A 27,467-nucleotide genomic window follows, 5' to 3' on the forward strand; every position below is an offset into this window, starting at 1 on the left:
CTGATTGAAATAACAGAGCCACCAGCTGCTAGCTTGCGCATAGCTGCTCCGTTGTTTCTCAGAGGAATGCTAACACTGCTGACAAGCTAGTGATGTTGCTTGATTTAGGTTATTGAAAGATAATTTGACTGTTCTTGCTAAGAGTTACATGTGAAAATCACTTTTGTGCCTGTACAATAAACAATAATACAGTTAGCTTAGCACGAAAAGACTAGCCTGACTCTCTAGATCAATAAATGAGCCTACAAGGACTTAAAAAGCTCAGACTTTGTAGTTCTTTTGTTTTGTCCTTACGACAGCTAATTGGGTGTGGCTTCCTGTCTCAATGCTAAGCTAGGCTAACTCGTGCGTGCCCCCTTTACCCGACAGATATGTAAGCAGTATCAATTTTCTTACTTAACTTCAGCAAGAAAGCGAGTATGGCCTGTTTGCAAAGGATCCCAATCCATGAAAATGTATCAAATTTAATCAAGTTTACACACATTTTATAGTATAAAGTAAATTAAACTGTTAAGTCATACTTTACTACATTAGTCAAAAAAATACAATGGAGAAAGTTCCCAGAAAGTTCCCAGAAAATTCCACTTATAAACAGCACTTATGAGCATGTGCTTTGTAACTTTCCACCATTTTTAGGCTTTACATCTTGCAGCTGATGTTCTGAGAATAATTGAGGCGAGGGTGAGGTCGTTAAACATCGTACCTGCGTATGTGTGAAAGTGGCTTTAAGCTAATGCGGCAGTGTAATTTTCAGCCGAGCACAAGCTGCTCTCTATCAGTGGCACATTGTTAACTTCACAATGCCACAGTCTTCACTTTCATTATCAGATTGCTCTTACATAACTCATACATTTCTCACACTTTAGCTGTCGACTTCCTTGGAAAGTGTTTGCGCTGAGCGTCATGGAGGTCATTGCAAAGCTATCAGTGTATCTATTGTTCAGAGGAAAACAATGGGACTAGTGACACCATACGGTGCAGAAACATATGGGCAACTCGAGCAGTGACACGAGTCCTTCCTAGCAGGACCTCATGGTTAGTGTTAGGCAACAGTGCATGACATTCAATAAGACAACAAACAAAGTACGTTCTGTCACTAAGTGCTTACAGGCAATGCGTTCTAACCGATTCCAGCCGTGTACGAAAGCAACAAAGCCTCTTCGCATCTCCTACCCGCTGAGTCAAATATGTCACGGCTTTACAATGGCTGAGGACACGGTTGCTAAATTTTGAGAGGTTGCCAACCGAGTTGGGGGACGTGGATATTTGCTGGATTCATTTAAAGTTTTATATAATACAGACATCTTTCCCAATAAAGTGATGCTTAAAGGTTGAAAATATGTAAGAGGTAATGACCCTTCCTCTTGACTCAACGTTTGCCAAACAAAACGCGGCAAAATTACCAAATTAAGTGGATGGCTTTCCCCGTCATTACTATCATTAATCTCCAGCTTGTAATTATAGAACGAACTTAAAGTAATGATAGGAAACATCACTCCTCTAGGAGTCCATTCAGTCCACAAGCATCTACTAACTATCCCACAAACTAGAGCCGTTCGAATACCAAGGCCAGTGTTGGTATCCATCCGGTACAGCCTAATATGCAGTGGTGGGTGTCGGGAGTCTACACTTCAATGCACCGATCTGATAACGACCACTTAGCGACCAAAGATCAACTGGTTTAAATAATTGTATGGCAAAAACAGTGTGGTGCTAAAATGGAGTTTAATGTTAGTCAAAGCTAGCAATCAGTGTACCCCCGAGAGAAGGGGTACTCGGTATCAACCAATACTCAAGTCTCGGTATCGGAATTGGTAATGCGTAGGAAAAAATGGTATTGTAACATCACTACTACCAAGTTTATGTCTAAACAGTGAAACAGAAATCCTCCATCTCTTGCCAATAGTTGAATGCAAGAGAAATCTACTTAAGTGTCATCCATTTGCTGAAGGATAAACCAAATGCCAGCTAACAAAGTGCGACCTGAATTTTGTTAGTTTAGTGGCGGATGGAGCAACTTCCGCGAGGTGCCAGACATGACTCGCGTGGTAAACTGAAAACATGTGTCCCGACGACTTATGTAATGAATTGCAAGTCATCACCGAGTTCTCGACCAATTGGGGGAGGCTGTTGTTGGACCGCAATGAAGGAAGCTGTGTGAAGACGTTTGGATTGCCAACAGTGTCTGCAGAAGCCAAAGATAGCATTGGTTTTTAGGCTGGCCATTTTGCCTGAGCAAAGAAACCAAATTTGAGGGTATTACCGAGAATACTGCAAGTCCTGATCTTGGACACCATTTGGTAGTTGTCACATTTGTTGTTGACAGCTAAAGGCCAGAAGATCAGAGTGTGCAAGCTCCCCACTGGGACCCAGGCCTCGACTCTTTCTCGCTCCTCAGAGAAACCAATTCCCGTTCCCACTTGAAAGTACAACCTCTGGATTGCTGAGAGAGACTTTTTCCTGAAGCAATCTTAAGTCTTTAAAGTAGCATTGTAATACTTTGCAACAAGGCCATGGGAATTGAGGGAACTGGAGTGTACTCTTGGGTAGAGCAGGATTGATTTCAGGCAATTTAAAACTCAATATTTCACAAGCCGCAGTTTCAGTGTCACAGAGTTCAACAACTGCCCACGAGCTCCGGCTCTGAACTATGATGTATTTCAGTTTTGTGTTCTCTGCCATTTCCTCGCAGCAAACTGTTTGTTCATGGAACAAACAATTCGGTCATCCAAAATTAGATTCTATTTCTGGATCTGGACAAATTCGAGGCCCTAAGTACCGCACACATGAAACAGATGTCAGGGATCAAACACAAGATCAGGCCACACAAACATGTTTGCTGTGACAAGCCTCTGCCAAATGACAAATAGTGGGAGTATGAAGACGTGTTATGTAACCTTGATCGGATGACTTTAGCGCTGACGATGCTCAGAGGAATGTGGAGGTTTGGGATTTGGTTCCGCATGAGCAACGTGTGCGGTTAGGCAAGGCAGTTGTTAAATCTCAAGGCATCATGTTCCCGCATTTTAATATTCTGCGATGTTTTTGTGAGCTGGAACTTCCTGGAAATTCAAGATTACAAATGGGCTTCATGGATGAATGGAAGGATTTATCTGCGTAATTAAGCTGCAGACAATTTGTGATTGGAGAAAAACTGGTCCCAGTCCCATTGTGACCTGATTGTTTGGGTCAAACCAACATTATTACTGTGTCAAAAACAGTCAGCCTCTGGGCGTCCTTTTGCCCAAGTGGTTAAGATGCAGACCAGATAATTGCAAAGTTTCAAATTGGATTTTGACTCTTACTGTCACTCTCTAGTAAACCAAAACATCTAGCTTACAGACAAAGAAGTTGAACCAGTGTTAACGTCAAGGACAACATGACACAAATAAACCAACATTTTACCAAATAGGTCGATTGAATTTGTGCAAGCCAACAATCTTTGTCGTCATTTTGTAACAGGAATGGTCCACGATGTGTAGTCCCGTAGCATGGCCTGTTTTTCTGATTTTTGTCTCATAAAAAGTGGAAACACTTTTTAGAACAAGACGAGGTCAAAACCTAGTTTGTGGCTGACCGCATTAAGTCAGTGTGTGCTTTTGTGGGCAATGTGTTACAAGGACTGTCCTTATGAGGCCGATGACAACGTGTTTGAGAGTAGGTGAGGACAGCGGAGGAGCAGCCAGGTATCCAGAGAGTCGCGTTAGTGGAGGTCCAATATACTCCATGATCCGCCATCGCGATGTCCCGACGCTCTCTGTCTCTATGGCTCTGAAAGTACCGTCACTCACTCAGTCAGTTACTGAGTCAATCACATACAGACCCATGTGACCCCGGTGGTCAGCCAAAAGTTAAACGATTGCAGAGAAGAAGTTGTTGAAAAAGAGATCGAGACGATATGCAATGGAAACAGCCAAAATTTCATATTTCGATCATGATTTCAATCCTTTGAGGTCTAGCTGGTGCACTTTTAATTATGTTATCTCTTTGCGTCCTCTTGTCCTGGTTTATTGGCTTCTGATTGGAGAATATGAGCCGTTCTTAATATTGACATGGTTGGTTAAATGATCCCTAAATTTGGATGTAAATTGACCTGTTACTCAAACTGGACGAGCAACATGTCGGGACCAAAGGGGGCTCGACTGCTCGCTTGGACCTCAAAGACTTGGCCTCTGCTTTCAGGTTGTGTGAGTGAACACATGATATGGAGTATCCTTGATTTCTGTAACTTACACAACCGCCGACCCGACGTGATGGAAAATGCAGCTGTTATACGAGTGCAGTAAAGTGTTGCCAATGTGCGAATGAGTTTGTGCGTGCACGTTTGTGTGTGTGTGTGTGTGACGGCTGGTAGCTGATGACTCTGATAAACCATTAATGCCAAAAACAGATGGAAACAAGAGATATCGCAGAACGCAGACGCTTTTTTTGTGGAAGCTGGAAGAGTGAATGCACGTCTAAGTGAAAGCCCTGTAGCAGTGAGTTAAAAGGGCCGATCACCCGTCTGAGCCAGACAAAGACGCACACTCACCCTCTCCACTGAGTGTGATTTCTTCGACACATCACACAAGCTCTCGGCAGCCGCCGCAGACGAGGCCCGGTCTTGCCCTGACACACTCCGTCTGACACATGCTCTACGATACACACAGCCCGGAGCCTGATTACCTGACATACATACATGACATCATCGGCTTGTAATCAAACCCATATGCCTCCCTCTCTCTCTCTCTCTCTCTCTCTCTCTCCATCTCTCCCTCTTTTTATCCACCCATGCCTCCACATTCCCCGCTCCGTTTGTTTATCTCCTGTGCCCCTCTCCTGTCTTTTCTTCCTCTCCTTCTCAATCCCTCTTTCCTCGTCCACCGCCACTCTTGTTTCTGATCTCCGCCTGGGCCTCAGCGTGGGCTTCGCTGTTAAAATGGAACGTGATTTTGATTGCCAGACTAAAAGAGGCTCACGCGGACGTTTGCCGGACCTTTTATGGCCAAAACCCCCTTTTTTACGGCCGTTCTTTGGCCTTTTGTTCGTTTTGGTTGCGTTGACATGTTGCACAGTCCAAATAGCTGTTAGACGTTGACCTAACTCATCTGCGTTTGGGCCTGTACACCCAACGCGTCTTGTTGTATGTCTGTCACTCCAATAAAAGCTAGCGTGGGGGGCTGACCTTGACCTTTCACCCTAGCTTTCTGCCAGCTGTAGCCTCCTGGGATGTTTGTCGCACTGAAGGCACGTCTGCTTCCCTCTTGCAGAAAGAAATTGGGTTATTTTTCTTCTCAGAAAATGTGCTATATTTTACTTCATTGAAGTTAGCTAGGAGTGCTTACAAGATATTTAACTTTGGGTTCCGTTTCAGGGAGGAAAGGGAAATCTAAATATATGTGTTCTTTTCTGTTGAGTCTGGGTGTCTGTACCTGTCTCCATTACTCACGTTCAATTTTACATAACCAGGACTCATTACTCACATGCAAGCTGAAGGATTTCGAGCTTTCCAACTTATTTCTGGTCTGTTCGAGGATTTTAATGTTTTGTAGGATTAAAAAACATCTGTATGAGGATTTCAAACCGTCGCAAGCACACTCAATTCTCATCCCTTGTAGCTTGAAATGCCAAGAGTCTACGAGCCTCCATATCTGGTAGAATAAATGTAATAACATTAAGTTAAAACAACAAAATTACAAATGTCTAATTGTCTGTTAAAAGTCTGCTTTTCTCTGTGCGATTGAGGCCTTGTTGAGACATGGCTGGTAGAGGTACAGATCCCCTCTAGAATAATCTTGTTGCTTCCCAACTCCAGCGATCAGAACAAATAGTCCCTCACGCCTAACCGAATCAAACACGTCATCCCACCGCGAAGCGATATAAAATTATAGGCACGAGTCAATCCTGCAGCTTCAGATTGAAGGGCTGGACTCGGTGGATGGGCTGTAATTAAGAGACTGACAAAGGATCGCACTTGTGGTGCGAAAAAGAGAGAGAGATGTGTTTGTGTCGACAGGGCAGGCGTGCGTCTGCTGCCCTCGATTGGTACAGCTGATAATCATTACCCCCGCAGCACTTTGGACTTTGATGTAAATCGCAAACACTTAAGGAGGATGTTGCGATCGGTGTTTGCACAGTTGTGGTGGATTTCAAAGACCCGGGGGGCGAGTATCAAACCACCAACGATTACATGTACAGCATGGCGGGAGCTTGGCTTCTGCAGGCTGTATATGAAGCTGGAAGTTGCCAGGTCGAAATATCAGGATAGAATTGGTAGTGTGTGGATATATTTTACTTAAATCCAACCTCAACTAGTATTTTTTCAAATTAGCTTAGCCTTAATCTTTCCAAGTACCCCCCTGGGACGACACAATTGCCCCCTCGCCGGGCCTCACTGCCTTACAGTGTCTATTAGAGCAATTTAGAGCTTAAGACTCCTGCTATTAAACCGCAACAAGTACATGGTGGTCACATTAGCCTTCACACCCTCACAATAGCTAAACAATAGGATCTTGTATCTTGGAAGCAGGAGGAAGGGAAGTGACACACACACACGCACACACACACGGTAATCTGTCCAGCTGTCAGGTGAACAGGGTGGATCTGCCTCCAGAGGCTCTTTGATGGTTTCCTGATGGATTAGCATTGATCTCGCCCCGGCCGCGGAGGCGCACACGAGTGGCTCTCAAATCAGATATCAAGGCGCTGGGATTTCTCAAGCTGTAAAAGCCCCCTGACGTTTTTCACACCTGTGTGCTTGTTAAGCCACTTTTTTAGTCAATATATTTGAGCCATAAAAGCTTTGACGTCCATCTCTTGAGCATCCGAGCCTTTCCTTTGTACAAATCAGCCCCTCAGCCTAAACAACAGTTGTATTTACGCTGTTAGAAATAAGTCCACTTCAAAGCCCTCATTGGAGTAAAGTTTGAAGAAAATACAGGTATATTGTGTTCCACTGAACTTGGGAGACTAGTTTATCTTCCCACTTTATCCAACACATTTTAGAAATAATAGTCCTACAGCTTAAATATTTCCGCCAATTACTCATCCCCTGACTTATCTACAAACACTGTCCAGCATCTTCAAACACAGGAAATGGGTTTCCTAATCCGGCCATCATTTCACAACGGCATTAATGGAAGAAATCCAAAAGCCGCTGATACGATTGTCATCACTTTGCTATTTCAACCCCCGGCCAGATGAAGGGGACGGCTCCAGTGGGCCGTCATTCACGAGGTTCGGTTTGAGTCACAGGAGAGGGTAGATGAGCTGTAACGTGATGGTAATGAGAACATGTTTGGCAGTTAGCCTCATCATGCTATTAGGGTAAATCTTGTACCTATATAGGGTATTAAGCTAGCCCAGTGGAGAACACCATTCACATTCAGCAACCTTTAAAGTTCCCCTCTGAGGTAGTTTATGGACAATAGGTAATGGTACTTTCTAAGCAGTGACTAACCTGGTTACAAAACAGCACAGTTGGCGCACTGTCTTAACCGACCAAGATGGCTACCATTGATGTAGCGTGTTCGGAATCTGCTAACGAACCGGACGCTAGTTAAACTTACATTAGAGTGTTGGCTTCTGAATCATGCCATGCCACCAATCTGTATGTTATGTCCAAAAAGAGGCTATATGAATTGGATGTTGGAGCTAGCTAACTAGCCTAGCAGCCTACCGCTACATCCAACGCTTCATTGATTAGATTGGTTGTAGCGTCCGGAAACATTCTGGTCTGTGGCCAGTGATAACACCACTTTCCAGACTCACAATGTCAGGGTAAACATCTACCATTTTTATTCTGAAATAGACATCTTAAAAAATGTCTGACACATCTTCCTCTAGTAGCAACACCAGGCTAAAGAAGTCTGCTAACCAAGACAACGGCAAAGTTAGCAATCAAGACATTCCTCCATTACGTTTGAATTCTAGCAAGTCTTTTGACGTCCATCTTGTCATTGCCTGGCAGCGAGGTTTGCATGACTTGATATCATCTGCTCGACTTCCAGTTCCGTAACCACGAGCTAACATGTTTTATTTGAAGGTAGCGTTTCATAAAGAGATGCTACTGGTTGAAAAGTTATCAGCAGCCATTTTTTCTTACATTAGCATGATGCTTGTGACCCTTCTGTTCCCACTGCCGACTGCAACTATAACAACTTCCTTTACATGGTTTATTGGAGTCCTTGTCCCTCCCTTCCCCCCTCTCTTCTCCTTCCTCCCTCCTGTCTTATCGTCCTGCTCTTCCCTCAGCCTTTCCATCACGCTCAGCCAGCTGCTGGCTCACCCTGGATCCTCCCACTCGCTGCTCACCTCTTTGTGTTCAGGAGGAATGTAAATGATAGTGATTCGGGATGTGGGGTGTGACGCTGGAATTTACTTAAGCGAGACAGCGCAGTAATGGACTGTGAGTCTGTGCGTGCGTCTGTACAGTCGTCTGTCTTAGCCGGTGTGTTAGCATGACATCACTCCCCTCCCAGAGCGCTCGTCGGGGATGAGACCCCGGCTGGGCGGCGGTTTGGGATCTTGGCTCTTATTGTCTGCTCACTTCCTGTCCAGGCAAACAGCTTTCATTATCCGAACGACTTGGCAACCGGCCTCAAATTGTCTCTGAATTAAACTGAGGAAGAGCAGACTCATCCTGCTAAGCCGCCACGTCATCGCTTCAATTTCTCACGGATTGCCGTACATCATCCCCACATTTGTATCCCTTAAAAGATGTTTTTCTTGGCGCCCCCTTCGCGTCCCGTGGGTTGTTTAGTCACTGCACAAATTCAATTTAATTTACACGATGAGTGATGCAATAAACTGGAGTTAATCCCTCATAGGATTGATGGATGATTGATTGCTTGATTGTGCTCCTTATGAGGCAACTAAATAGCTGCTTTCTGTCTACCTGTCATGTAATTTCCCCAAGTGACAGGGAAGTGTGTTAGCATCCGTACTGTTCCACTCCAGGATACTATTGTTCATAACAGTCATCAAATGAAGTTCCCCCTGTGTTTAAAAGGCTTATGTAGCTTCATATCAGCAGTGCCAGCTGTATGCACACAGTGACTGGGCATATTGTTATTATCCTGTTTCAAGGTCTGGTTGGGAAGGCTAGCTTAAGTTTCTGGTTGTCCTTTTCTAGTGGACCCACACTGTAGCTAGCAAAAAGAAGTTACAGATTAGCGCCTTTAAAATTGCCCGTAATATTGCTTCACATAGCTAGCTAGCTATTAGCTATAGCCTAGCTTCCACTTTCCAATGGGACGTTTTCTAACCTAGCTTGCTAGCTTCCGCTCTACTGGTTGAATACAAACTTTTCAGCTTGGTGAGTCCTCCCAAATGTGAATGTCTTAAAGGGGCAAATGATGCAGATTTGTAGCCTGTAAATAAATACTTGAGGTTCTCAGTTCGTCCTAATTGGTGGCGATAATTGCGGGCACACTTGTGCCAGATAACGGATGTCGTTTGGCTCCCTTTGTTACGGTTGTAACTCTTGATTTTCCTCGCTGACGGTCGCTCTCCTTTTTAGACTGTTCCCTTCATCTGAGCGTCGAGTTTGTTTCACTTAGTTTTGAAGTTGTATCTGTAGTCGTCGATCTTTTCTTTGTTTGTTCAGCCATAGTAGATTACTGTTTACTCGGCGATAGATAGGGACTAAACATTTATCTCTTTATGGTCCCGTTTTATCCCACAACCAGGTCCAAACAGGTTAAATCTGCAATTGCTTTTGTAGCCGTTTGAACCATGACCTCATGCCATGCCAGTCCATAAAACCTGAAACCTCTCAGGGAAGCCGAGAGAACATGTTTTGTGCAGTGCAGGCTTGGCTGCATTAGGATCCCTGTGGCAGAAAACACTTATAATGTTGATGAAGTGCACCAGTGGGATACCTTAGTTCACGTCGAGGGGGCTGCCTGAAAGCCTTGGATCAGCAGCGTTATTAATGAACAGCTTGAATGCTGGATTTCAGCCCGTCTCTGCTCCGGGTGATGTCACCGTCTGCATAGACACGACTAGTCTCACCTCAGTGACTGAACGCAACAGATGGCTCGCATCTGGAGGGGATCCAGAGAGGCGTTTTAGCGCGGAGGGTTTAGCTTTGTCCACTTCCAGGGTTGATGAGGATTGATGGTGATTTTATTTTCTCTTTAGTGCAATTAGCTCTGGCGGGGGGCCGAGTCCTGAAAGGTTTTACAAGATATTTGAAAAATGTAAAGACATCTGTCGGCATCGTTGCGTAACGTTTATATAAAGTTGTTTTTACGACATTTTGAAACATTTAGAGGAACTTTTATGACCGCTAAAACATAATTCTTCCCTAATGTTGTCAAGCTACAGATGACATTTAATCCTCCTTTCTTACAGTTGGTGTGAAATGTCGTGCCAAGTGTCTGACGTGCAAAAAGCTTCCTTACAAACCCACTGAGTGCGTTATTTACACAAGCAGAGATTCTAATTGCATTATGCATGGCACGTTCTTTCCCTGCAACACTTTACTCTGCAGAATTATGCTCAGTGCACCTTGGGGATTGCTAATGCAACAGCAGCCTTGCATTATTGGCAACTCAGCAGCTCCGTTTGAGTAGTGAGGGGCTTAACGGGGGCTTAAGCTCCCAAAAGTTGCCCTCTTTTTGTCCCGATGACACGCTCGCTTTTCAACCTTTGCCCTCCCAAAGGCACCCCGAGCCTTTTGGCAACTTCTGTTTGTGTTTTGGCTCCAAACAAACTTTCTTATTTGATCCTAAAAATGCTTTTAATTTCACCCTCCGCAGCAAGAGAAAAGCCGAATGTAATATTATAATTTGGATGCAGTGCAGTCGCTCTGAAAGAACGCCAAGGCCTAACAGAGCACAAAGAATCGCTGCTAAATCAGGTTTTTATGTTATTTTAGGCTGAGCATAAAAACTGGCTGTAATATACGGCTTCTCGAAATGTGAGCTCATAATTTTCTTTGTTTGAAAAAAACAAAAAACAGAGTGCGCCTGAGGAATGAGCTCACGCTATACTTACATTAAATTAGAGAGATGCAGGCATGGCATTTATTCTCTCTCGTGTTCGTCCAAACCGCAGATACCGTTCCTCCTCCTCTGGCGCGCTTAAACGTTACGGGAACCCTTCTGAAACCGTCGGAGGCTTTTTATTCAGATTATAGGTGATACGAGGAGAGGAAGGTTGTCTGATATTCTCTGCTTTGGCATGAGGACACTGTGCTGCTTGTGGACTAAGACAAAAAACATTGTTTCTGCGGGTGCGAGATAAGGGAAACCTTGCTGTATTTATCCAAAGAAGTGGCTCAACCAAAGAAGCAGAAAAGCAGAAAAAATTTAATGTCACACTTGCTTCTTTGCCGGTTTAGTACCCGACCCTACTTGTCTCTTTGCTGACATGGATACTTCCCCTTTCTTCCACTTCACTAAACCATGAGAGGCTCCTGAAACTGGATAGACCCTTTAAACCATTTTCCACCATTTAGTCATACCCCCACCCACCCACGCCTCATTCCCCGCCTCTGTCACTGCCAGGAGGATTTGCTCAGCTCGAAGCCCAAAAAACATTTGTCCTGAGATATCAGCCGCCGGACTTCTGTCCGATTTCATCGCTCCAATCTCTTAGGGCACAGGCGAGCTTCAAATCCGGTCGTCTTTCTGTGTTAGAAGGGTTTCAAATTAAGCGCCAGGCTTTTATGGCGCCTCACCGGGTCAACGCAACATCAGAATAGCAGATTTTTGAGTAAAACTAAGTTGACTGGATAATTCAATCTTGGAAAAACACAGTGTAATTGAGGTTTTGGGCTCGGATCAAAAGGAGCGTTTTACCCGAGAAGTGACTTTGTGGGCGGAGGACGCTGGATGTTGTTTGTGTTGCTGTTAGGATACTGCAACTCCAAATGTCTAGTCTAAATTTCAAGGTTCATAAATGTAATTTATCAAGCATGAGAGCATTCAGGCTTGTAGCACCGGTGTAATAATTAGCTTGGCGCTGGTTTTGTCTCCTGCCATAAAAAGACAGAATTCGGTTTCCTGTTAAGTCATGCATATTATTGAGAGTAACATTACATTTCTGCAGTGTTTTCACAGAGGCTTGGTGGGCTTGTAAAAGATTAAACTGTTCTTTTATGAAACTCAGTTACATAATTATTAAGTTTTAATCATTTCCTCGAAACATTTATGAAAACAATAATTACGATGGAGGGAAAAGGTGTGTCTGGAAAGATAATGTTTACCCTCATATCTCAACCCTGACGCAGAGCAGTGCCAGCCATTCTCCAGTCTCATAACCCGGCAGGAAAACCTTCTCATCAATCATGTCCAGCACCTTGCACCGGATACGCGAGGAGGGAATTTAAAACCCAACCGTGGGCTTCTATTTCCTGGTTTTCTAAAAGCCCAGGATGCACTGCGACAGGGTGGTCCCTCTGACAGCTCTCTATTGTTCCACGCCAAAGAGTCGACCCCCAGAGTTTTAAATGTTGGTTTCCATATCGCAGCTCGAGAGTCGACCACCTCGGTCTCGACAGGTCCGACTTGAGCTCAACGCACAGCCTTGAGATTACTTCACTCCCATAATAACCACAAACTTGCTTTCTAGCGTTTCTCTTGCTTAAACGGGGATTTACAATGTAAGAAACCTGACAAAATTCCTGAGAGGTGATAAATCTTAAAGATTGTACGATACCTCAGCCACAAATAAAGAGCTGCATTCACAAGGAACACGTAACCAAAACAGCAGCTTTGTTTTTCGGTCTCTGTCGGGCAAACTCCGTCAAGGAAAAGTAAATGAAACCCTGCTCCCTATAAACATCCCTAATTAACAGTTACCACATCCCAATCAGTTGCTTCCTAACTCCCTGAGACAGCTACAAGTGCTATTTTCAATTTTACACAAATCCCATAAAATCCCAACAATGGCTGCAGACCAAAGATTCAAAGAGGTGGATTTGTTTGATGGATGACGCAATATTTATCTCAAAGCTTCTTAAAGGGTCTTAAGCTACTAGAAAAAATAACTTTTAAATTCAGATTGTTGGTTATTTTACACTAAAACAACCAAGAAACATTGTGTAAAACCATTTATCTGACAATAAACTGAGTAGCTTGGCATTTTTGCATATATGCTTATTTGCCTTTCCTGAAGAAACTTTATATGAGGCTACAGCTAGAAGCTGGTAGCCTAGCTTAGCATAAAACTAAAACCTTTAGGCTCTGTCTTAACGTCGCAAAATCTGACCAGAAGCTTCGTAATTTACTTGTTAATCTTAATAAATCTGTACGAAAATAAAAAAGTGTAAAAAAACATCAAGTTGATGATGATGACTTAAGTCCTTATGCTAAGCTAGGCTAACCAAACACTGGCTTTATCTTTTAAGTTTAACATTTTATTTGTTGTTAAATTTGTCCAACAAATAAAGTGTGAAAAAAACAAGTTGAGGATTATTTCAGTCTTAATGCTAAGCTAAGCTAACAGAGAATAGTAGTAGTGCTGTGAGTGGTATTCATCGTAGTCTTGACAAGAAAGCAAATAAGAAAATGTAATTAATACATTTCTGATGCTATAACGTTCTCTCTGATCTTTAGCGCTATTAATAGGGATGATTGGGTTCAGAGAAGAAAATAAATTCAACTTAAAGCAGTAATATTTAACTTCTTTTTATCCTAGTATCACTTCCCCAAATGCGAGGCAGAACTCGAAGGCAAAAGTTTCCATTCTGTAATGTAGCATGGAAGAGAAGATAGATAACCAGTAGTGATCCTTTTCAGTGCCAGGAACCGTCCCGTAGGTGGGGTTTTGTTGCCTGTAAGGCCTGGCTAAACTGACTCTTCCTCCCAGAGGCCGAAACAGGATATGAGGTCATGAGTTGTGCTGACATGAACGTCCTCAGTAGACTCATCTGCCAGGCTCTCGCCAATTGTTAAACCTCATTTGTTTAGTGTTTAAACATTATTTCAACATCTTTCAACAGTAATGATGAAGGCATGCTGTTATGAAGTATCCAGATTTGTATTAGCTTCAACTTTCCTTCAGGCCTCAGCAATCATCTATTTAAGCTTCTATACTCTTCCTGTCAGCTGACAAATTCAGGTCATGCAATGTTGCCGAAAGATCCTGATATATTTATCTGAACAAACAGAATCTGATTTAATTAAGGTTCGATATGTTGCGATATATTTCAGTAATGTACACAAGGTGATACATTGTGATATTGTAATGTAAGTTTAGGAAAACTGTAATAAAATAAAGGACACACCTTATCCAATCTTATCTGATTCAATAAAATGTGTATTAGAAGAATCCGACAATACAATACATATCACGATACAAGGTTCAATATATTGCGATATAATGCAATAATGTACACAAGGTGATATATCGTGATATTTTAATCTAATTTTAGGAAAACTGTTGTAAAACACAGAACACACCCCAACACACCCGACTGAAGATTCAATACGGATGTTTATTGGAAGAACTCAGCGATACAATACGTGTCGTGATACAGGGTTCAATATATTGCGATATATTGCAATAATGTACACAAGGTGATACATTATAATATTGTTATATAAGTTTAGGAAAACTGAAATAAAATAAAGAACACACCTTATCCAATCAGAATCTGATTCACTCAAATGCGTATTGGAAGAATACGATCACAATCACGATACAGGGTTCAATATATTGCGATATATTGCAATAATGTACACAAGGTGATATATATCGTGATATTTCAATCTAATTTGGGAAAACTGTTATAAGGTACATAACACACCCCAACACACCCTATTCAACCAGAATCTGATTCACTAAGGTGTGTATTAGAAGAACCCAGCGATACAAAACATATCACGATACAAGGTTCAATATATTGCGATATAATACAATAATGTATACAAGTTGATATATCGTGATATTTTAATCTAATTAATCTAGAGAGGAATTAATATCATTATATCAGTAAAAAAATAAAATCTTTTGTTAAAGAAAATATTTATAGTAACGCAAAACATATTAATGTGATACTCAAGTGTATTCTTATTTTATAATATCCCTCAGATTCAGTCACAATCAGACTCTATAATATTTATATATTCTCTCTCTTCTCTTTTCTTTTGACAATGTTTTAAAAAACAATTCATATAAGGCCCTTTGAATGCTAAATAGATGGGTTAAAGTAAAGCCTTATTGTCCAACATCTCCATCAAGTTAATGGCCTACAGCAGCCCAGCAGTAATCCTGTCTTTGTTAAAAAGAAAAGGTGAGAAATGTCACCACATTGATCGACTTTCCCTGTTTGCACAATCCATCGCGGCCTCGTCCGTACGGCCCATTCACCACAATGAGACATTTGAGTTGGCAGATCCAGGCAGGCTCCTTCCTCCCTCTATATTTCACTCACTATCTTGACACCAACTTGGCCGGCAGCGCCGTCACACAGTCATTGTTCAGACACAGCAGCTGCCAGCTACGAGGACGTAATGTGCAAGTTTCTCGCTGTCGCTTCCTTCCAGCCTGACAGGACGGGAGGGAAAAAATGGCTTCCCTTTGCCATGTTTTGCCAAGCTGTAACTCAAGAAGGTGTCTGCTAGAACAAATGCGAGAAGAAGGTAAATCAGAGAGATTAGGCCTGGCTGACGGGTAAATGCATCCTCCACAGTGTCAGATTTACATGCCCTTCTTTGGCTTTTCCCCCCGCTGCTTCTTGCAATCTGAGTCTCGCCATCACTCGCCGTCTCCAGCTCTGGCAGCGGCCGCGCACGGTTCACAGCAAGCGTAGAAATGTCATGCTAACTCTACATTAGCCACATTTTTCCTCCTTGACCCCGGCCCCTCCGCCCTCGGTGCTATTTCCTTTCACAAATAGAAGATTAGCTCATACATCATTCCTGCAGATTCCCAGTCACAGGAATCGTTTGTCAGGATCTTTTCAGCTGACAGTTCTGTTCTTGTTTTAACCCTGACAGAAGTAACTAAATGCTTTAATAACACTTTAGCTCGGTTTATGTTACTGCAAAACTTAATATATATCAACTCAAGGTTGCCATCTTGCCATGTCATCAACTTCTCTTTATATTTATGCCTTTTTTGATTGAAATAAGACCTTAAAAGAGAGGCCTGTTCACCCATCACATTACCCAAACCACCAGATTCTTCCCCTTTAAAGTTCCCATGAAGTTTTTCATCACGTCTCGTGTCGATTGTCATTTTTTTTGCCAGTATCAGTCCCAAAAATGTTGTGACCCATCCGGCACTCATGGTCGTATGCTAATTGTGTGCCAGATGAAAATATGTCTGGACAAACCGTGCCGTGCTATTTGCTGCTGTAAACGGCAATCAACAGGAGCTTTTCGATAGCAGGAACTTTCCCCAGAGCTAGGAGCCTTTTGATGAACTCGACAGCAGGAACTAGGAACCTTTTGAGGAACTCGACAGCAGGAACTAGGAACCTTTTGAGGAACTCGACAGCAGGAACTAGGGTCTAAATTTAATTCTGGGGTAATTCATTCACCCCCTGAAACAGCCCATTTGCTATGCAATAAAGCACGATAACAAACAGCACAAGCTGAATCGCCTCCATGCTAACAGGCTAACTGTAGTGTTGCACAAATGACGTCATTTTGTGGCGTCATCTTTGTATGGCCTTCATCTTCTTCTGACCGCCGCCTACTGGACTGATTTGCCACATAGACTCCCTCCCAACAATTCCCACTCTAAAGGAAAACAAATGCTAACTTTCTTACAGTGCTCATGGAAAAAACACGTCCTAAACTTTGACACTTGATCTACAAAAGTTGCAACAACGCTGGACCCGAAAACGTTGCGTCTTCTCGGTCACATAAATAGTGCTGCACGCTCAAAAACACTCCGTACACCGTGACAGAAATAGCATGTTTCAGTTCTATTTAAGGCTCTCCTTTTACAACAAGTCTAAAAAAGGTTGGAAAAGTACAAGCGGTACGAGCTTACGTCCATGTGGTCGGTGAGGTCTAATCGCTGCATTCTGTCAGGGAGATGTAATCACATTACGCCATGCTATGACGACTCTCCGGGCCTAATTGCCACCTAGTTGTGCAGATGTAGTGAAGTGATATGTTGACAGTCACACACACACACACTCTCATGTGAGAGGTATCTGTTTTATGTTACTTTCTTCTGCCTTCTATCTATTGATGCTCCAGAACTTGCACATCTGCAGCGCAGAGATGGTCCAACAGTGCATCTTGTCTCTGTCTGTTTTGAGAGTACCTTCATATTTTGGCGATGAGATAACTGAACAATAAAACGGAGCCAAACAATGACACACTGTAAACCAGGAAGCTGCTGTGTTCACATGGCAAACCAGAGCAAAATAAGCCACTTGAGAGGTTTATTACGACAAATCAAAAGGAAACTCAAATCTCAAGGGCATTCTATCATCATCCATCTAATATATTCACACTTGTGTAGAGGAGGAAAACTTTTACTGAAATACTTTAGCTTTGGCACAGGGAAGCAGTCAGGGTCTGCCAGTTTAAAGATAAAGTTGTGCAATCCAAACGCTTCTAAGGTTAAGTGAAAGAAACAGAGGGTTAGTTGTCTTGTCTCTGTCGCATCAACCGTGTTCCAGCAGACTCAGACGGATGAGCCCGAGGTCGAGGTGCAATCTGCTGTTATCTGAGCAAAGCAGAAAACAGGAGCGTTCGTAGGCCAGCTCGAATGAGGTCAGTGGCCACTCAGATTTTCCTACGATGTGGGAGTGATAGTGACGAGCGTCTGGATACACAAACAAAGGTGGTGCAGACTGAAGCAAGAACATGCACTCTGCGCAACGTGGATTCTTCTGTCCCAACTGCTCAGAGTCTGTTGCCATGTTTGCCGCTGGAAAAGTGGCTACTTTGCATTACGAGCAATGGAGGAGCCTTGATATCCAACCTGCAGTTGTTGCAGGCCACCAACAGACGCAGGAGACGTCTACAACTGTCTGTGAAGCTTCTCAATTCGAAGCTTAATCCAAAAGGCAGCTGGACTTGGTTGAAGTACTTGAAGACGTTTCACCCTCTCAAACCCGAAAGGCCTTGCAACTCTAAACCGACTGGTGGACGGACCTTGCGTAATCGTCAACCTGAGCTGTCGACCTAATGGCAACGAGAGTCCTCAGCACCCTCTGGTGTCGATGGGTCGTTGGTATCACATGACCCAGAGCAACTGGCGACTGAACCACCGGGACATCAACAGTTCTCACATTAATCTGTGTTTACGCATTTGGAGACGAGGCAGAGCGTGTTTTGAAAGCTTGTAAAGCAATAGCTGCATGTCATGTGTGCTTAGAGGGTGTCTCTGAATGTGTCGTATTCGTGTGATTCCTGACCTCAGCGTGGTTGCTCGCTGGTGCCGCTTTAAAGCTGGAAGCGCAAACATCCGAGTGACGTCATATACAAGAGTCCGCTCGAGGAATCCTTCCCTTAAAAGGACGTTTTCGAACCAGCATTTCATAAACAAGTTTAAAATATCTCCATTTATCATTCATCAAATCAGGAGTCGAGCGAGGCTTTGAAGTGGAATGTGTGATATGCAGCAGGCCGGGGAGGAATACAGGTGTGCATCTGCTCCGAGTTGGGGAAGACGGAGCAGCGTTCGCTAAAAGATGTGCACTCACACGTCAGCTCAAGTTGATGAATGAGGCAGATTCGTGTCTCCTCGCTGATGGTTTTGGTTGAACTGATAAAATCTGAACAACACATAGGTGCAGACAGAATATGTGTGCATACAGCTGCTGCACGACTCCCTCCAGCTGGAGACAACGGTTCTGCAAAGCTCACAACATGAACTAAGGTGAACCTGCAGAGATAGAAAGGCACGGCGATAATTAATAACCCAAAAAAAATCCCAAGCTCTGTGTTCTGTTTCAAAGAACAGGGCAGGTCTGGATAATAAGCATCTCAGCGATGATGAGGGCATCGCTCAAGAATGTTCTCGATCTGATCCACATGAGTGATGTCACCCGCGCTGCACTTCAGTCAACCAGATGGCATGAAGATATATTGTGTGCCCTGCAAATCATTAGGAGGCAGGAGGAGGAGGAGGAAGGTCATGTGGTGTCACGTTTTAAAGCTACCGGGCTTCTTCATCTCCAATAAAAAGCTACACTGATTATAAGTTATCGTGCCAGTGACTTACGTCAACGTGCTTTTGTTTCATATTATCTTCTGGCTGATTTTTGGTTTCCATGACAGCGCGCTGACTAACGACTGGACTTCCCCTTAAAGGCCGAGATGCATTGTGCAACATTAATGACTAATATTTTGCAGAAAATGGCCATTTCATGATCTGTGCGGGAAAGTACGCACATCCTATTAGTGTGAATCATGACATGCTGCTGGAATAGTGACATCCAACACCCACAGACATCTGAGTCCAATGATTTGGCTGTCGAGTCGCCCAGCATCATGCAGGAGATTATGAGAGATATACTGTATGTTACTACGTACAGTTGTCCCTTTCTTTGGGTCATGAATATAACCTGAGCAAGAAGGTGTTTCTCAGGTCTCTCTCTATGCAATTTGCAGAGATGAAGTGCACCAAGGAAGGGGACGAAATATCTTTGACCCTGATCTGAAATCTAAGATAATGGTCAATGTCCGTTTGGGCTGCACGGTGGTGCCGCTGTTGGCCGCTGTCGGCTCACAGCGAGAAGGTTCCTGGTTCTAATCCCGGTTTGGATGAAGTGGGCCTTTCTATGTGGAGTTTGCGTGCATACTCCGGCTCCCTCCCACAGTCCAAAGCTTGTTAGGTTCATTGGTGACTCTGAATGCGAGCATGATTGGTTGTCTGTCTCTGTGTCAGCCCTGTGATTGACTGGCGATCAGTCCAGGGTGTACCCCCACCTCTTGCCCAATGACAGCTGGGATAGGCTCTACATGATTTGGTCTAAGTGATAGTTAATGTGTCTTTCAGTGGGCCCTTACAACAGAGTAGAGTTCTTTTATGGACAAGAGTCTTTGGAGTCCTCTTTTCTCGTCTGGATCGCAGGAACAAAAACAGCTACCAAAACCTTATCCAATGCCATCCATCCATCATCCTGCTCCGGACTGGACTACACCGAACTGATCTCCAGTCCATCACAGGGCTAACCTTATCCAATGTCTTAGTGATACATTTAGACACATGATTAAACCTCTTTTTAAGTCTGGTTTTGTCTGTAGTCCTAAGTATGTACTTCCAAGCACTTTAATAGGTAGCTTTTGTGGCAGTGTTTTTCATAAGTAGCCCTAAAGAAACAGCAGCAGGCGAGATTCCCATCCAACAAAACCTCGACTCAGTAACAGCAGGACCTTTTGCCTCTCCTCTGTCTTTGGTCTAAAATGATCCCAGACCAGCTGGCTCGGTAAACATGAGGGCGCTGTGTGCATTTTCCTGACATTACATCAGAGGAGCTGTAGGTATCCAAGTTCATGTTTCATGCCTCTTGCTCGCTGCCATCTGGAGACATCAACACACGAAGCTGCCTGCTGTCTTTAAATGGTAAAGATAGCGGGATGAATCGGCTCGTGTTTCAATGCAGCCCGGCTCCTCGCGCTGACATCAGTCAGTGTGTTCCAAAAGTGAGCCGGGATTTTGTCTTGGCTATGCGTGAAATCGGAGGATACAGATGGTCGTAAAGTTCGCTCCCTGTCCTTCGTTTCTCTGCGAGAAGAACAAAGACGAGCGAACTGCATGCAGCGTGTGTGCTGAAGTCATGTTTAAAGTCACATCTGCTGATGGTTAGGACGCCGCTCTCGCTCTCACACCCCTGCTGCTCCTGCTGTACCCGGCGCACGATGAGGTCATCACTTAAGGACGGCTGCTTGATCACTAATTAATCAGAGGGGAGCCAGGTTCATCACCAAACCCCCTGTTCTGATTTACATGCTTTTTAGTGCCTCCAGAGTGGAGGTCAGTCTACAGTCAGGCGCGTCCTGCTATGATGAAGGGTTTTGTCTTTGTCCATTCCCAAATCCTGCAGCACATTACCCAAGGATGTAATCACAACTTGCTTCCCAGGGCACGGTAAAAGGAAATGATTCCATGCAGCTAAAATGCATCACACAACAACACATTAACGAGAGTGAAATTAAAGCCCGCTGCAACCCAGTGCCTCTCGTACTGTACATGTCGAGCCGTGGCAGCCGGCCTCGAAACACAGAGAGCTGTTTTACATCTCCTCAAACGAGCGATAAGTGCCTTTTCCTTTTAGAAGTCAGAGCTATTTTGGTTTGCAGTTTCCCGAGCCCTCTGTAATAATGTTTTGGAAGGTGTGCAGAGCAGAACAGAAGCCGCTGAACAAACTCTGGGTTTTGTGTTTTGGAAGAACGACTGAAATGTCGTTTACTCAAGCTCCTCTGGGATTCTCTGTTTCTTTCTGCCTGAGGCCGTCTTGATGACAAGTCTGCTTCTACAGCTTTAGAGGATCAATGGACTGTTATATGGCAGACATAGATCTTCTTGTTAAAACTTTTTGTCAACAGCACTGGAAGTTTTAAGAGTTTAACCCCTTTTGACTCCTGGAAAGCAAGTTTAGAAAGATAGTTCTGAATTACTGATTTTGTTGTGTTGGATCAGAGCTCTATCAGAAGTGTTTACATTTTACTCTCCGTTGTAACGCTTGGTGTCAGGAAGTAGCAGGCTTATTAGCTTTCTTGCAGAGATTTAGATGAGAAGTTTGATACCACTCTAGTGTATGTGCGCTAAATTTGTAGCTTTACAGCTAGAAGATGTTCAACTTAGCTTAGCATAAAGAATGGAAACAAGGGCAAACAGCTAGTCCAATTCTACTGAATGCTAAAGGTATAATAAGCATCCTTGCATTTTGTCAACAACACATTCAAACTTGGCCCCTCCTCCTTACCGCCAGTTACCGTTGTGCTAGCATGCTAAACGCCGGTTAGCTTGTCCTACCCGGTTTGAGGCACAACAGAAAGAAGGCCAACTCTTCACGCTCTTTCGCCACGTTCGCCGATCTGAACGGGGCCCAGTTGCTAATATGAACCCACGCTCACCTATGTGCTGTGATTGGCTCAGGGAACCACGACAGCGCCCCTTCTGAAAACGTCCCGTGTACAGCAAAACAACAGAACAGATGCAGGAAAAAGGTATTAAATAGCTGTAGTGTACTGGTAAAAGTTTGAAGTCGGGAGGAAGGAAATGCCTGGCTTGCAACCTGCTAGCACCTAATGCTAACCCAGCTATCGTTACAGCCTGGAAACCACTGCACACTCAAGGCAGCAGTGTATGTATTAGATTTACTAGTCGTTTTATGGTAGGTTTAAGTATGGTAGGCATTAGGCTAATTCAAACATGAAGTTGTAGTGCGTTCGAGTCTCTGCTGGATACCTGACGAGCTCACAGTGACAATAAAACTCCAGGGAGTCACGGCCCCCGACCAAGAAATAGTCCGACAGAAACCCCCCAAGTAAAACCACTAATTTATTTAGTTTCTGGGTATATTGTAAGCTTTATTAAAAAGGACCACAATGCAATGATGGAATTTTGGTGAGTCAATGTTTAACCAGGGGGGTCAGTCCACGGTAATGGATGTTTTCATTGAACAGTCAACAGCTAATTTTCCATCGCCTTTGTTTGATGTTTTCCCCAAATAGTTTGGTTAACCCTTCAGGGAATGTTTTCTCCCTGAATCTGACTTTGTAATCAGAACTTGTAAAAGTAAAAACTGCAAACGGAACAGCTTAGCATCTAATTTATGGACCAAAAAATGAGCTCTCACAATTGTACATACAGTTGCAGCAGTGTCGTATAGTATAACTCATAATTATCCGAGTAGCAGCACTGAAAACCTAAAGTCTCATGAGAGGATTGTCTGTACAAACAACCCGGCAAAGGAATGAAGTGCAGTAAGAGGACGCTTGTATTAAAGCTTCACACACCGTAACAGAGCTAAATAAGCAGGGTTACGACTGGAGACAGCCTCCCACACACACCTTTTTTCTTGCCTCTATGCACATTTGCACCCACGCTTAAGTCTGCTTGAAAACCACAGACCCCAAAAAAATACACCCTCATCAACTATTTCCATGTAAATCTGGCATCTTGTTGAACTCGCGCTGTGATTGATGCTTCTCAGAGCCGTTAGCTTAGCTTTCCTTTTTTTTTTCTCCTCTCAGCCGCATAAATCTCTCGTCCTTTTTCTCACGCGGTAATTAGCTCGACCCTGGACTGAGGTCTATTTTTCATGGCATGCGCGTCCTTTCTCGACATGCATGCATGGCGACAAAGCGCAGACCGTCGTCACAGCGTCCTCCGGTCCAACACAAACACTCTGCTTCGGCTAAAGCGCGATGATGTGATTGTCCCAAATAGGTCAGAGGGTGACGTCCAGCTGTGTTTCCATTGTGAAATTAATTGCTGAGAGTGCATGTGCGGATCTTTTTTTGAGTTGGTGCGCACACCTTTTGTGTGTGTGTGAGATATGTGATATTACTGAGGAAGCAGTAAACACAGCACAGCCCAGTAACTGCTCTCTATGTGACATTTACAGGAGAAATCAGTCAAACATGTTTCCACCTTTGGCCTCCATCCATCTCTGTCCTGGCTGGCAACGCTAAACTACACTTCCAAATAATTCATCCCAGACTTCTCTCACGTTACAGTATCGCAACAAGTCTGTGCAGTGATCTGAAATAGCTGTAATGTCTCGTAATCCAGCGTAAAGTTGGCTGCGAAACAAAAGCACAAGACAAATGCGATTACAGCTAGAGACACAACGTGCTTTGGGGCTCAGCAGGGCTTCTAAATGAGTCATGTAATGTGCCATTTCGTAGCACTTGATAGCATAAGTGTTACCAGTTATGCTACAAGTTGTAATCGAAAAGGTCTACAGCCATGCTAGCGCTATGCTTTGCACTTGGGAGTGCTTTTGGCTAAATGCTTATATAAGCTCTAATGTCTTAGTAAGCAGGTATAATATTTATAAGTTTAGCATATTAGCATGCTAACTTTGCCTATTAGCTCTAAATACAAAGAACAGCTGATGCTGAGGATCAGAATTAGCTTTGCAGGTATTTAGTCGGGAACTGGACTAACTGACTTGGTTGTGGCCCAAGATAGGACGTCAGCTGACCCTCAAAGTACTAACAATTCATCCTCTGGGCATTATGAATCTCTGCAACAAACATGTTGTGAATCACTCCAGTAGTTCAAATTTGAACCTCATGGTGGCACTAGTGGAGAAGAATCTCTAGGCTACATCCAATGGGGACCATGAATGTCTCTACTGGCAGTTCTTCTAGTTGTGGACCAAAGTCATAGACCAACCAACTGACCCTGATATCTAGTTATGATCTAAGGTCATTGAACAGAGTGCTAGGTCTGCATAGAGAACAACCACATCACAGCCCATTATGAAACTGCTGCATAACCGATTTGATCTTCAGCCGTCCTTCCGTCTAAAACTCTGCCTCTGAGCTTCACTGCCTCTGAAATGCAGACCTTAGCTGTAGGACACATCCATCCAGGGATATGGTTTTTCACTCTGCTCCACAAATATCCACAGTTCTGCCATAAAGCAAAGCTGTAAACTTAAAGCTTATTTGTGTATCCGAGCTCCGACTTAAATTATCGGTCGCCTGCCTTCTCTCGGGTTGCTGGATCGTCTCCAGTGAAAACTTTTGGTTTGCTCCGGGTTTGCGCAGAGTTGTTCAATAAAAGGTGATAGTAAAAGTTAAGGACTTACAGCAGGTCATGGGAAAACAATAATGGGATTCTTTAGTCTGGTTTTCCCCCTGTAATCCACAACACTTTGATTTAATGCTACATAGGATTATTAAAACATTTATACTTTGGCAGCACTGGGGTGGCTTGAGGATTTGAACTATTTTTCTGGCTTACAAACTGCTTATAAGCCAGGAACTCAAGATTATTCAATGACCACTATCCTTTATCACAAGGTCATGGGAAAAGACCAAACATTGGATCACCTACTCTCTTGGCGCAGGAGGCCCTCTAACTCTAAAGAACATGCTGACATTGACTCGTAAAGACGCTCGCACTGTAGGGACGGTGAGGATGACAGTTATTGCTAAATGTAGCGAGCTGCATCCATTGCAATTTTGGCCTCGGTTCGATACCGCACTCAGGGGCTCGATTCATTGCAGTGTGTGGTACTCTCACTTGAAGGTTGCTTGACATACTCAAAGGCCTTTCTGTTCTGCCTGTTGGATCTTAATGGAACATGTAGAGCATCGTCATAGTTGGTCTACAAGAGCGTTTTGCTTCCTTTCATTCGTGGCACCTCACACATGAGGACCTCCAGTACTTCTTTAGTATTGTGAAATGGTAGCATTCCAAGTCTCATCCCATATTACACTCATGTAAGACTCTAACAAGGCTTGGAAAAACAACCTAACTGCCATTAATAAGTCATTTTCTAATGCTCAGGGACTCAGAGACTTGCCTTAATGTTTTGAAGGCCATCCAAAATGAGCATTTAAGTCGGATATCAATATTTAGTAAGTGTCTGTAATTGTTTCAGATCATATGTCACAGACTCTCTCGAAGGACGCCAACATAAATACATTCAGATACCACAAGGCTGAAGCAACGATCGTGACCGTGTTTGTTGGGAGACTTGGACGGCTTCTCTCTGGGGTCGATTCGCACACTGACCTCTCGCGCTCCTTCTCCAGCAAGTTGGTGAACTCGTCGCTCTTCTTCATGAACTCTCCGTGGTTCCTCTTCTCGTCCTCCAACTTGTACAGGGCCTGTTTGTGCGACTGCTCCACCATCAACAGCTGCTCCAGCATCCGCCGGTGCGTCTCCCTCTGCTTCTCCACTAACTTGTCCAGCTGTGGGGGCAGCACATGGACAACATCTGTCATGTCTGGACTGCATTGTGTTAGTCACACACAGGCATTAAGTTGATTTAAATCTCATTATATTTGAGAGTTGGTGTTACCTCTTCCATGGGCCTCTCGTAGATGTCCTCCTGGAGGACCTCTGACTTGCCCTGGATGGAGTCCCTCTGCAGAGCCTGAAGGACTTTCTGTGGTGTGACAAAACCATATTTGGCCTCCAGCAGGGCCAAGTCGATATTCTCTGCCTTTAGCACTGTGATCACCTCATCTCTGGCCTGTAGTGAAGGAAGAAGTTGGAAATGATAAGACTCCAATTTGTCAATGCAGCAGTCTTCCAATTTCAGCAAGACAGCAAAAGAAAACCTCAAATATTAACAACGGAGTGTAGACCTTGTCTCTATCCTTGCTCCGTCATCTTTCCCTGACAGATATTTACTTATGAATGAAGCGAGTTAGTCCCTGAGCTGTAAATTGTCAGTTTGAAAACCTCCACTGAATTGAAAAATAGATCCATGTGTTGTGGAAACTGGGCACAAAGAATTCTTTCATGTGTTCTTGTTCAATGATTTCCCCCAACTCATTATTAGACAGGAGTGGCTCTCAGCTAGGGGTCCGTGTACCCAAGGAGTTACTAGTAGGCCCAGGGAGACATTGTGGCGTTGCTCAGCTAATTCAACCAAATATAAATCATCTTTCAGTGAAAACAGATACATGAACACATTTGTACTGGGAAAATAAATCAAAATAGATAACTCAAAGTATCAGACAATTGGTTGAAAGTCCAGCTTCTGTCTACTCAAAGTGGTTGTGTAGTGATAGCCAAATTGACCGAACCTTCAGGGAAAAGCTGATCTGTCTTTTTGTGTCTCACTCCTTTACCCTCAGCAATAAGACAAACTTTGCCTTGTTCCTGTCATACAACAACGGTGCCAGGGGTTTCCCAGATCCAGAGCTGGAATGACAGGAAGTAGCCTCAGCTGTTAGCTGTCCATTAACACGGGCTTTTAGTCCATCTGGAGTGCCCACTGCCCACTGACTTGGGTCAGTGCCATGTCTGGAGGCTTGTCTGCTGCTGTACTGGCTAATGTTCCCAGGGCTAAGCCCAAGTATGCTCGGTCATCTCTGCAGTTCGGATTACCTGCAGCTCGCCCTCGAGCAAGCTCAGGAGAAAGACGAGGTCATCTCTGGAAAGGTCCCTGCCCTTCTCCTTACGACCACCCTTCGCAGCACCAGTAGCGCTGCTACTCCCAGTCCCATTTCCACCTGCACAGGTGCTGTTCTTGGTCGTCTTGTGATTCCGCTGGATGGTGCCGGTGTCGTCCGGCGGCTCCCTGTGTCGGCTGCGGCGTTCAGTCCTTCCTGCAGGGTCCTCTCGCTCTGCAGATCTCTTGCGAGTTTCAGTCTGCTGTTGCGCCAGGTTGGCCTTGGTTACGTCCTCCAGACTGTTGCTGCGGGATTGCATATTCCTCTACCTGTTGAGTGAACAGAAGATGGAAGGATAAATGTGTTTGTTTGTATCATGCGTGCGCCTCCACCATGTCTTTTTCAAATATTAGTCTTTGAATTGGGGCAAGACAACAAACACAATGTGCCGAAGTTGAAACAATGACCTTGGCTTTGAAGGGTTTTAAAGAACAAAACACTCCGGATGCTCTTACGCTGTCAGTGTAATCAATC

The 27,467-nt window shown here is 44.0% G+C and overlaps 1 protein-coding gene across 1 annotated transcript; it reads right to left on the minus strand.

Annotated features, from left to right (window-relative positions):
• Positions 1–24,272: 24,272 nt before the first annotated feature.
• LOC138603274 (filamin A-interacting protein 1-like) lies at positions 24,273–27,252 on the minus strand. Its single transcript, XM_069674955.1, has 4 exons — positions 26,929–27,252; positions 25,892–26,065; positions 25,603–25,781; positions 24,273–24,306 (listed from the first exon to the last, which is right to left on the minus strand). The coding sequence occupies exons 1-4, from the start codon at positions 27,250–27,252 to the stop codon at positions 24,273–24,275; spliced, it is 711 nt and encodes a 236-aa protein (XP_069531056.1).
• Positions 27,253–27,467: the final 215 nt, after the last annotated feature.

Source organism: Semicossyphus pulcher, unplaced genomic scaffold (genome assembly GCF_022749685.1).
Source record: "Semicossyphus pulcher isolate SPU_LCO1_2020_fin unplaced genomic scaffold, fSemPul1.0.p SCAF_24, whole genome shotgun sequence".
Taxonomy (NCBI): Eukaryota; Metazoa; Chordata; class Actinopteri; order Labriformes; family Labridae; genus Semicossyphus; species Semicossyphus pulcher.